The sequence below is a fragment of the Mauremys mutica genome, chromosome 8, assembly GCF_020497125.1.
Source record: "Mauremys mutica isolate MM-2020 ecotype Southern chromosome 8, ASM2049712v1, whole genome shotgun sequence".
Lineage (NCBI taxonomy): Eukaryota > Metazoa > Chordata > Testudines > Geoemydidae > Mauremys > Mauremys mutica.
Genome location: NC_059079.1, coordinates 30275365 through 30287693, shown reverse-complemented (window position 1 = coordinate 30287693; position 12329 = coordinate 30275365). Strand labels below are relative to the sequence as shown.

General features: G+C 47.5%; 1 protein-coding gene and 1 long non-coding RNA gene across 5 annotated transcripts in view; one reads left to right on the top strand and one right to left on the bottom strand.

Moving 5' to 3' along the window:
- LOC123376061 overlaps window positions 1-12329 on the top strand; it is a 189139-nt gene that overhangs the window by 1790 nt on the left and 175020 nt on the right. For all 3 annotated transcript variants that reach the window (XR_006581669.1, XR_006581667.1, XR_006581668.1), the window contains exons 2-3: window positions 8754-8832; window positions 10125-10224. This is a non-coding gene — a long non-coding RNA (uncharacterized LOC123376061). The remainder of the gene's footprint in view (window positions 1-8753; window positions 8833-10124; window positions 10225-12329) is intronic.
- The window catches only part of LOC123376058 (calcium-activated chloride channel regulator 1-like), a 33090-nt gene that overhangs the window by 17240 nt on the left and 3521 nt on the right, over window positions 1-12329 (bottom strand). Inside the window, exons 4-7 of one of the 2 annotated variants that reach the window (XM_045027711.1) lie at window positions 11159-11276; window positions 8645-8822; window positions 4274-4501; window positions 199-423 (exon numbers count right to left, since the gene is read on the bottom strand). In XM_045027711.1, the coding sequence (XP_044883646.1) occupies window positions 199-423; window positions 4274-4501; window positions 8645-8822; window positions 11159-11276 (749 nt within the window). The remainder of the gene's footprint in view (window positions 1-198; window positions 424-4273; window positions 4502-8644; window positions 8823-11158; window positions 11277-12329) is intronic. The other variant, XM_045027712.1, reaches the window with a different exon arrangement.

Here is a 12329-nt window from a genome sequence, read left to right as displayed (position 1 = left end):
CTCTCTGAACCCCTTCCAGTTTCCCCAACATCTTCTCTGAAATGTGGACACCAGAACCAGAGACAGTATTCCAGTAATGATCTCAGTACTGCTGTACACAGGTGATATCACCTCCCTACTCCTACTCACTATTCTCCTCCTAGTTCCATCTAATTATCACTGCATTCCAGGATACATTCCCCCCAAGTTTTCCTTCACCTCAAATCCTTTGTGCACTCCTTCACAGATGTTAGTTCCTCCACCAACTAATGTTGGCAGGTATTTGGTAAGATTCTGGCGTACATCCTCACTGACTATTTGTCGTAGATTACTTGTAATTTGTGCTATAAAATGGAATGTGACAATTCCAACCCAGGAATCCATTTCGATAATCTGTAGCAGGAATATCTCTGCAGCTTGGGATAGACGTTTAATGCGATTATTCTGCAGGTGAAGAAAAGGACGTACTTAGAACTATCAAGGCTTTTCAGGAGAGATAGCAAAAAGCAAGAATACAGCAATTACTAATGTTCTTCAGTTTGTACTGATAAATGGGAATGTTCCTGCCATAGAGTAGATGAGAGATTTGAAGGGAAAATATGGAAAATTAGACAAATACCCAATATCTGGGTAACCCCAAACAACCTTACATATCATCCCCAGGCATATTCTTTCCAGACCAGTGGAGATGTGTACTTTGTTCTGCTATCATGGAAGGGTATCTGCATATTGAAACATCAAGGAGATATATAGCAGTGTCAATCAAACAGCTTTCTAATAATGTGCTGATATTCCTCACAAATAAGGTTTTCTCTTTCACATAATTTGTTTAGGTAAAATGGCTGCAGCCTCAGAGAACAGTATTCAACCTACCTATGCTTTAGGATAGCCCCTCTATTTCACAGGTTCCTGGCACTTTGAAAAGTTGGTAATTAGAGTGAAAGAGTTTATTTTAAATGTAAATATTTGAACAGATTTCTGAAAACCAGCTGATAAAGTTTACCGTTGGAAGCTTTCCTTTCTCTATAAAACTAGCTGTCATTATTCTTGATCTAGTTAAGGATTCTCTTTCTCTCCTATATTAAGATTAAGGGATGGGCTGATTTATATCTTTTACCTCTGGAAATCTAGTACTTGTTTGTCTCTCAATAGCTTTGGGTTGAATTTGATGCTAATGACAGTAAAATGCTCACAGTACTAGTCTACATAAGCTTTTCCAATCTGAAATCTCTCCAGAAGAAGGAATGCCAACTGTGTCAAAACATTTGGTTGTAAGATGGGGATGGATAATTATTAGAGAACACCACATTCATTTTCACTTGTGATCTAGAATTTGAAGTATTATATCTAGGTTGGTGCAGTTACATCCTGTGCCAGTCCCATGGTGCCAGCGGCGGGGCCCATGCTCCACTCTTCCCATGCTCCACTCTTCCATGCTTCCCTCAGCGTGCTGCATACCCCGCCCCCGCCAATCAGCTGTGTCTCCCAGCAGGAGGGAGACAGCTGATCCCGCGACAGGGAGGGGAGGGGAAGAACTGAGCTCCACCAAGCTGGACTCCTGCAGGCAGGCTTTGCTGGCTTCCCCTAGTGTGCTGCATAAACCCTGCCCCCTCCCTGCCTCGCCAATTAGCTGTCTCCCAGCAGGAGGGAGGCAGACAGCTAATCAGTGAGGGAAGGGGGAAAGAACTGAGCTCCAAAAGCTGGGCTCCTGGGGAGGAGGAGAGGCTGGGGCCTTGGGGAAGAAGGGGGACGGTTGGGGCATGCCCCTATAGGGAGCAGGGGCACCCACCCACCAGTCAACTGTTTATGGGGCCCGTGTGGGCCCATGAGCCATCAGCTGTTCGGCGGGGGCAGTAGGGTAGCTAGCTAGGGGAGTGTGAGTGTTCGCTGTTTAGCTGGTTTTTGGCCACCAGCCAATCAGTGAGGGGAATTGCTCCTGGAGCAAGGGGCTGAGCAGCTGAGAGACCCCACCGCCTTCTCCTACCAGCTTCTTGTGGCACTGTGGCAGGTGTGCTTTCTCTGGCTCTGCAGCAGCAGCTCCTAACCTCTCACCCAACTAAAGGCAGCCAGTAGCAGCAGCTGGTAAGTGTATTTCAAAGGGGGTCTTTCTTGTGGTGAGGGTGGCTTGAGGGGGGAATGGAAACCCTCCAGGTGGCTGTGAGAGCCAGCACCTGGCTGCTGGTGGGATGGCCGTCTGCATGGTGCGGGGCAGGGGGCTCAGCCAGAGGCATCTCCAAAAACATCCCCTGCACCCAGGCAGCTGGACCAGGACAGACATAGGGGGGAGGGAGCTGCATCTCCTGGTCTCCTGTGGGGTGTGGTGTCCCTGCTTGCCCTCCCTGCCCAGGCAGAGACGCCTGCCTCTCAAACAGTGGTCATGTAATGCACTTGGTTCCCCCTCCCTGGCATCTGGGTGACTGCCTCTTAGGGGGTGAGGGGTGGAAGGGAAGAGGCAGTGGGGAAGGGATAGGGGTGGGGGAGTAGGAGAGGAAAACTGAGACTATCAGGGGAAATCTTCATAGCAGGACAATCTCTGCCTTGGGAGTGTGGATGGAATTGTCTCCCAAGGGAAGGCTGGAACGAACTATCTGCTGTTGTAGTATGTTTAGTTTAGCCCATGTGCTTTGGCAAACACAAGTCCAGGCACCATGTTGGGGGGCAGGGAGAGGTAACCTGATTTTCCCTCTCCTGTCAGGGAGAAACCTGAATTGTCTCCTAAGGGAAGGGCTTGTGATCATGTTGGGAGGAGGGGGAGGCATTGTTGAGTCCCGGGCTTGAGTGATGGTGGTTATTAAGTTACTAATTGTCATTCACTTGCTGCACACAATGGCTGGTGATGGTTGTTTAACATCCATCCAGCCATTTGGCCAATGCCTTGTCTCTTGAGAGTTGCCTTCTGTAACTTCTTTAATTTCATCCCACTCTCCTGTGAGTACAAATTCTGGTTCTAAGGACCTGGTGCCTGGATCCCATATTGCCTTGCACTGGGATTGGGAATTAGTGCCCTGACATGCAACTCTTCCTATTGTACCAGTGTAGATCCTGCTGTTAGTACAACTATTTGCAGGTGCCCTTGTGTTTATCTGAAACTTTGGACTTAGTTTAGTGGGGATGGACTTAGAGACTGAGAGCTACACTGACACTATTGTCCTGCTGTGTGTGGATCCCAGTGCGCTTTTACTGTGAATTTTTGGCATGCACATGTGGCTATATTTATCTCATTGTGCTGATAGTGCTACTTCCTTGGTGTGATGATGACATTATGCTAAGATGAATCGTGAAAATAGTGTCCTGGTGTGATGGTGGTCACTCTGCTGTTCATGTGAATCTTGCATTTTTGTATGCTGTGTTGGTGTAGCCCTGTTGTTCCCAGGAAATTAGAGCCACAAGGTGGATGAGGTAATATCTTTTATTGGAGCAACTTTTGTTGGTGTGAGAGAGAGAGACAAGCTTTTGAGCTTTCACAGAACTCTTCTTCAGGAAGAAGAAAGATCTCCGTGAAAGCTCCAAAGCTTGTCTCTCTCACCAACAGAAGCTGGTCCAATAAAATATATTACCTCACCCACCTTGATATATATTACCCGCCCCCCCATATTACCTCACCCAGCTTTCCAGGAGTGAGTTTTCATGATGACATGGGAAGTGCTCTGACTGGTCCTGACTTCTCTGTATCAGCCCCTCTAGCTTGCACTGCAGCCCAGTACCTGGGGGCTGGGTGCTTGCAGCACTGAGACTCTGTGAGATCAGGGACTCACAGACACAGCTGGGAGGGGAAGGGCACTCCTCCTCGGCCTCTCTCTTGCTGCCTCCTTTTCCCGAGTGCCTCATGATGCACAGAGCAGCGTGGCTAGGTGCTGCATTGGAGAGTCTCCCAGTGCAGCCCCTCACCCCCATGCGAACCCCCAACAGACCCTGCCCACCTCTGTCCGATTGTGTCTCTTATGCGGGGGACTGTGCACCACCCCCCACCGCTCCTGTGTGCTGCCTGCTTCCAGGGGCCACAGATTGCAGAGCAGCCCCCTCAGGAGAGATGAGAGGGGCTGTCCCACTGGGTGCGTGCGTAGCCCCCTGGAGCACTGCTTTGTCCCGTTATATCTGAATTCGTGTTATATCAGGTCGCGTTATATCGAGGTAAAGGTGTAATTTGATATGTCGGGTGGCGCCTTTTTTTATGTGTTCGCGCCCCCTGATGTTAGAACCTTTTACGCCACTGTATACACCACATTGTATTCTAACTGTTTCTAAGCAGTTCTGCCAAAAAAAAAAGAAGAAGAACTTCTGTGTTTATTCTTACCTCAGACATGCTCCCAGAAACATCAAGTACTAGACAGACTACTCTGTCTTTGGCCTGCAGCAATGAGAAGGAGGTCTCAAATGGAGGACTTGTGCTATTTATTGGAGAGGTGTTACTGAAGTCAGTAGAGTTCATGATTACTTCCCAGGTGCTTTTGTAGTTGCACATTTTGTTCTGCATATTTATAGCCTTTTCATTATGAGTACTTTGATCACAGAACTCAACCACCTAAAAAAAGCCAATTGGAAGAGAAGAATGATTACTGAAAAGCAAGAGAACACATATAGTAGCAAATCCCAGTCTACTATTTTTCCATCACTCACCACAACCACAAATACAGAAATTCTTTGCCTGCTCTAAAGGCTATAGAGAATAAAATCCTTCTATGTCCTGGACCTTGGAAGAAGTCATCAAAGAAGAGTGTTCCCAAAGAATCTGTCTCAAGGGTTACACAGGTATGTCCAAACTGCAATGAGAGGTATGACTGGAGCTCAGGGGGGCAAACACATGCCATCTTTAACCCAGCTAGTTTGTCTATTGATCAAAGTAAAGATGTGGCAGCCTGGGCTGTACAAACCCACCCAGAACCCTGGATATATACTCCACATTGCTAGTCTATACCAGTGTCCATTGCACCACGTCTTCGCTGCTATTTTTAGCCTCGCTAGCTAGATTAAAGCTAGCAGCAATATGTGTACCTGAACTTCCGTCATACATCTGAGTGCAGTGTAGACATACCTTATTTAATCAGTGTTGTAAGGATGTCCTGGGAATACAGACATCATCAGCAAAGTTCACAGTTATGTAGTTACTATGGAGTCTCAGTGAATTGATACATAAGGCTCTAATACACCTGGGACACAACACACTATGCAAGGGAAAATCATGCAGAAGATGAAAAGTTTTCAAAACAAAAACCCTCTGATTTTCCTGGCTGGCAGGAATCCTTTTAAAGAGGATAAATAGCTCACTGTATCTGTGCCCCTTTGCTACTCCCAGCAGGGCAGAATTTAGCCCATAGAATATTTTCAAAGCTCCAGAAGTAAGGTCTGGAGCACCTCTGGCAGGTTGCTGAGCACACTCAATATCCATACATTTTAGTGGGAGCTTAGTACATCACAGGATTAGACTGTCGCAAAGGAATAAACCTTCTCAATGTTGTAACAGAAAATGCCCCAGCTGGGTAACTTTGTTATCTGACCCAAACGGGAGCAAAAGTTACCACAATGTCAGGCTATTTCCGTACACCTGTGATGGGACAGATGAAGCCCCACACTGGCAATAAAAGGGTTAATGAGAACCTATGGACTCAGTTGGCCCCACCCCACTACAGCAACAGAAAATGTCAGGCACGGAGAGAGGAGCTAAAGGAAACTTAGCTAAACTCAGGGCTGCCCAGGAAGAAGAGCAGAACTCTGCTTCTCCAGAGAGAAGCCTGGTTGCAGATCAGAGTCTGAGCCAGCTTGCTGGCCTGACAAGCTCCTGTTAGAAGGGACAACCAGCTCCTGGGGGATCAGCCGAAGCAAGAATTGTTTGGAGACAAGCCTTGAACAGAAAGGTTGGGTCCCACATAAGTTTCATTGGACAACTCTGTTTTGAGTTGTGTTTTTTGTTGTTCCTGATCCCTTTGGAAGGGGTAGGACTCAAGTGAGCCTTGGCCAGAGGGCAAAAGCAATGCTACTTTGGACCTCATAGACATAGCAACATAGCATCAGAGACTTGTAGCTAGATGAATCATACCCTGAAGGGCCACAAGGAGGCACTACAGAGGCAGCCCATGCAGAACAAACTTGGGGGATAATGCAGGCACAGATCTAGCACGGGGGGAAGGGAAGAGGTCAGGACATTTTTAAAAAAAATCAACACTCTCGGAAGATACTCCCTAGCAATATGCACGTGGAGCAACTACTGAAATCAATGGTGGAGCAGAACACCCACCAACACCAGAAACAGTGGCTCCTACAGCAACTGGCCACTCAGCAGCAGCAACTGATTTGAAACTTAGCTGCTCAGCAGCAACAGCGACAAAGGCTGGTGCAACAGGGCATGACCTGACTGCAGCCTCCCACAATGGCCAAGCTTCCTCTATGGGTCTGGTGGACACGGACCTGGCCTTGGCCCTGGTACCAGTCAGATTCATGAAGATGGGGCCTTGTAGTCCATGCTGAGGAGCGAGATGGGACGCCAGTTCCAAAGCTCACGGAGGTCCCCCTTCTTTGGTAGCAAGGTGAGTTCAGCTTGCCTGCATAACAGGAGAGGCACCGCACTTCCTAAGGACTCAGCCCAGATGATGGCAAGGTCCGGAATGAGGACATCCCGGAACACATGGTAGAACTCCACGGTCAGCCTGTCCATACCCAGAGATTTATTAGTGGGCATCTGATGGAGGGCTTCTGAGAACTTGGTCAGAGTGAGAGGCAGCTCCAGCTGGTCCTGGTCACCTGCGCTGACCATCAGGACTCTGTCCCAGAGCGCCCTGCAGGCATCGGTGTGGGTTCGACCAGGGAGAAGTGTCTGGAATAGAAGGTCTTGGCCCTCACATGCATCTCCACCGGATCCATGAAGAGGTGACATCCTCTTCCAAAAGACAGGTGACATGCTTCTGAGCCTCCTTCTTTTTCTCCCGGGCATAGAAGAAGTGGGAGCTGCAATTCATCTTCCAAAGGAAATGGATGCCGGATCAAAGAAAGGCACCGCGAGCCCAATGGTCTTCGAGGGCCCAGGGGAACCAACAGCTGAGCTAGTGCTTTGTACACTTAAAAACCAATTAATTCTCCCCCAGGGTGGACCTGACAGGGCCTAATTAGTGGATTAGAATGGGCTGGGGGAGGACTAATGAGCAAATTAGCCTATTGACACAGGAGATAGAAAAAGGCACAAGAAGGCAGTGCAGGGGAGAGAAAGGCAGACTAGCAGAGCCAAAACCAGGAAGGATCTCTGAGTAGAGAGATCCCTTCCCTCTCCTCTCCTCAGAGAACTGAGGAGAAACTGAAACTGTAGATAATTATGGTGCCTGGATCGGTAAGGGGGTGGGAAGAGCAAATGCAAATGGTGGTTGACAATTAAGGTCGCTGAGTCTCTGAAGACAGGAGAAGACAGGAGCAGGACATTGCCCTGTCAGAATGTCAATCTTTTAAAGCCACAATTGGCTGGGGAAGGCCTAGCTGTACCTCATGTGAACCTCTTGATAGGTGGTGTTAGCAGCAGCAAGGGCCAGGTTCAATATCTGAGGTAGAGAGCAACTGAGGAGTGCAGAGTCAGGTTCCAAGGCAGAGTGAGTACAAGGGTGAGAGTCCAAGTCACATGCCCCCTAGATTTATATAGGGTGGGGAGCCAATCAGGAGTCATGGGGGTGCCATCTGTCAGACCCATGAAGGTGGGACTTCCCATGATCTGTGTCCACAGCAGGTCATGGGCAGTGCCTGGCAGGATACTACTACCAGTTTGTAGCAGGGTCCTTATTTACTGTGGCCTTTCCCAACAATCTGCTCAAGAACAGCAGCTTGACAAAGATCCGTTGGATGGAAACCTGTGCGAAGGTCTTTCAGCCACAAAAGGCTCACCTCTGTAGGGAGCCCATTTTATACAGCCTGGACTTCACCAAGAAATTCCTCCTACACACTGCTGCTTCTGAAGTTGGATGGAGGCTGTCTTCTCCCAATTGGTTGATGGTGAGGAAAATCCCATTCTGAGTTACAAATTGTTCCCAAGAGAGGCCTACTCCATTATAGAAAAAGAGGACTTAACTGTGAAATGGGCCATGGAGGCACTCCAACATTACCTTCTTGGCAATTAATTCACCCTGGTCGTGGATCATGCACCCCTACGATGACTCCATGCCATGAAGGACATCAATCCTCAACTCATGGTGATATCGATGTCTCCAGACCTTCTCCTTCTGTGTCTGTGGCATAGGACTGGGTTGCTCACTGAAATGTAGACTTTTTCTTTCAGTAGTAGGGAGCTACAGGGCAAATCAGTACCCTAAGTAATATCCTTCGTGGGTGGGTGGGTGATGAGGCAAATAGGCCTGGCAATGAGAAGGTAAATGAAAGCCAGTGGATCCACCTCACTGTACTTCAGCAAATGTTGGGCATGGGGATGGAGGACTGGAAATGTTGCTCGGAAAGTAGAAGGGAAGTTTTTTGAACAGCGTGATGGCTTGAAAGAGGCTTGGAACTGTGAACAACGAAAATACCTCCTATTGTTAGATTCCTACTGTATTCAGAGTAACAGGACTTTGTGTATATTCTCTGTAAACTAACAAGATTGCATCAAAGAAATACTTTACTCCATATCAGTTTCTCCTAATGGAAACAACCCACAAGACCCCGAATATCCAACTGGGCAAAAAGCAGTAACAATACTTACAGAAGGGAGACTTTGCATGTACATTATAGATGCTGGGGCATTTTGTGTTTTTTCTGGTACAAATTTACATCCAGCTTCATACAGCTTTGTCTGTTGATCATATTCACAGTCTCTTGTCATGCAGCTGTTTCCTGTGCAGCTTTGGAATATATATTTACCCGTGACATCAGCCGAACATCTGAAGGAAGGTGAGACAGGAAGAGGCTTATCTAACAAGCCACATATAATCAACAAATAATAATCTGTTATTTATTATTTGAATCGTGGTAGGCCCAAAACCTGCAAACACCATTGGCATTAGTTAGACACCATGGGCAGTGGGTGAACCATGGACTTGGGGAGGCTAGCCCCCTGGCTGCCCCATCCCTTCTGGCTGGAGCCCAGAGGCCTCCTCCCATTCCTGGAGTGCTGAGTGGGCAGGCAGCCCAGCCCAGCTCCCAGCCCCAGAGCAGCAGGCAGTTGAGCGGGCAGGCAGCTGAGCGTGGCCCCCACCACAGTGGGCGGGCAGCATGTCCCACCCCCACTGGATCGCCAAGTGGGTGGGTGGCACGAGCACCGGCTCAAGCCACCCGGAGTCCCTGGCTGCAGGCCGGCCCCCACTAGCCCCAGCCTGGGGCAAGGACCCTGGAGCCCTCCCAAGAGTGGGAGGTCTGGAGGCTCCCACCCAAGGTGGAGGCAGACGCAGCCCCTGCTCGTGTCACAGGCCCCCCACCCAGGGCAGGTGGAGGGACCCAGGCTCCCCACAGCTGCCCGTGCAGCTCTCCCCGACCCAGCTCCGGCCAGGGTGTGGGGCCTCAGAGCCATGGCCTGGCCATTATAAGGGACGGGTGGGCAGCTGTGGGCAGGTGGAGGGTCCGTGGCTTATCTTATCATGGCCAGACTGCAACTCTGGGTCCCTCACGCCTCCTTCCCCCCGGCTGAAGCCAGGTTGGGGAGAGCTGTGCGGGCAACTGTAGGGAGCTGGCGCGGAGTCACAGACCTTCCTCTTGCTCTGGGCAGCCCCCATCCCCTACCCGCACCCTAGGCAGGTGGAGGGTCTGCCATGCCTCCCCACAGCTACCCGGGCTCCCCAGCTGGACTCCGTGCTGGTCTTCCCAGGGGGTGGGACTTGAGGGGGGAAGAGGAGGGAAAGGGGTGGGGTCCATTTAGGCCCATCCACTTTCAAAAAGTGGGAGGGCTATGGCCCCCGGGTCCCTCCTGGTTCTGGCGCCACTGGCTTGAGGCCCCGGCCACACGAGAAGGAAAAGCCAGAGCAGAGCGAGGCCGGAAGCAGGAGGGGACCTAGGGGAGGAGTGTGGGTGGGGCACGCAGGCAGTTTGGGTAAGCGTAGCTTCCCCTGCCTTTGATACCTGCCGCCCATATTACACACCATCTCTGCTCCAAAGACTTTACAATCTAATTTACAAGTGGTCACAATAATAATATACTGGTAGTCTTTTTTTTTCTCTCTCCAGAGGCATCCTCAAGAAATTATTTATAGGTTGTGTGTGAAACACCATCTATGTGAAGAATAACAATGCAAGTTCCTCCATTACTCCATCAATATGCCTCAATCCAGACATGAAGGACCCTCTCCTGAGGTGAACTGGTACTAGCTTCTCCATGCCTATTCAATCACAGTCTCTGGGACAGAGTTCTAGGGCTAGAGCTCACCCAACACTCTGATCACCAAGGTACTAGCTATTCCCCCTGGAGTGGACTTAACTGGGAGACGGGTGTTCAATGGCTTAATTAGACACAGGGCTGAAGTGCTAATCAACCCATCAGCTGGGAGCAGTTAAGAGGCAGGAAGGAAGTGCAAGAGGGAGGCTGCCATTTCACAGTGGTTAAGAAGTGACTGGCAGATGGTAATGAGTTTTAGGCATGACCAAACTGGTTCCAGTTCAGATCAGTTCCTGAGAGGTGAAAAGTTAATTTCAAACCCACTGAGATATCCAGTCTCACTCTGTTTTTTGTTTCTCATTGACAGAGTTGAACATTTAAAAAAAACGCACTTAAATATGCAGAATCTAGAGAACATTATCATAAGATAGTAATAGCGCTAAAACAGGGCAATAATGAGATGTGTACTTTGACCATGTCCCTTTTTAATATTTCAATAACACTAAACATGAACTAGTAAGAATGTTTTGGAACATCCACGATCTCTCCCCCACCCCTGAGGAACTTGAGAAAACATTCTTATTTACTAGATGCTAACTGCTAGTTGATAAAGCCAGGGTAAATCAGAATGTAGAGAATGGGAACTAAAATCTGTAAGCTCATTTAGCGGTAAAAATGTGACACATTACAAAATGATAGTGAAGATTCAATGAGACTGATCTGTAGACAGCAATATTGTTAGTTAAACATTATTGTATACACTTTTTTTTTTAATCCTATGAACAACAACTTGCCAAAACTCTTTGTGTGGGGCTCAAAGTACATACTGAACACAGATAACCAGTATTTGACAAGTATCACTGAGATATTTAAAATTTCATCAGCTGAAGATAAAATTTAAAACATTGGTACCTAGTTGCTTCAACAGTTTCTTTTCCAGAGTTTACAGACAAATAGAAAGGTGCATCGTAACTGTATTCATCAAATACTCCCCAACGAAGATGGGCCCATTCATGGACAAAAACTTTAGCTGTGGAAGAGCAGGAGCATATGTGAATTCTAAATATAACACTTCAAAGTTTACTTTATATTTCCATACATAATTTAAACAAATTTAGGCCCAATTCTACAATCGCCTCTGCTTGTACTTACCCATGTGCCCACAGAGGACTCGCTGTGGGATCCGGCTTGAAACCCAAATAGATCACTGTGTTCAGATTAACCCTCCCAGAAGATTAACAGACCTAAAGTAAAGATCTGTTTCCATACAGTAGCTTCTGACTATTCCAGGTATCAAGCAAGGTTTCTCATGTTACCCATGTCTTTTAAAATCATCATTCTTGGCTCTTATATAACACAAAGGAAAAGGTGTATATTAGAAAACCATAGAGAAGTTAGTTTAACTTCAGTTTATGGTAAAACTAAGGATTACATAGAAAGTTGAAGGCGGAAAAAGTGTAAAAGGTTAGACAACTAGAATACTTTTGCAGAAAACCAAACTATCTCACCAAGACAATCTACCCCCTTTCTTGCAGGTGTTGGTAAAGCCATTGACATGGAGACTGTATATAATGTTGTCTAACTAAAGCTTTCAACTAAAGATGGGCCATGGAAGCAGAGCTCAGATCAGATTAAGTTTAAGGCAGAATTCAAGGTTTGAGTTCAATGCTTCACCCGGCTAGAATTTGGGTTTGTATTTGACTTAACTAGAATCCAATGAACTTCTAAGGAGATTTTTATCCCAAACTGCCAGAAATCTGATGAGAAAGACTGTTCTTGTGAGATTTCCACCATTTTAGGCCAACAAACCTCTACATTTTTGATCCAAGCTAATGCAGGTTCATCTTGGATTTGAATCCAAATAACCTTGCACATTTACCGGGATTCAGATTTGAGAGACTGGTTTTGACCTAGCTCTATTATAAAAGAAACACATAAATGATTGATTCTAACTTGTGTATGGAACAGAGATAAATAAATTGGACACTATATTGGTTAAATGGGCATAGGAGAAAGTCATTGTTAATGACAGCAGGTTACACTGCACAAAACTGAGAGGTCTCTATTGGGGCTTTTTTATTTG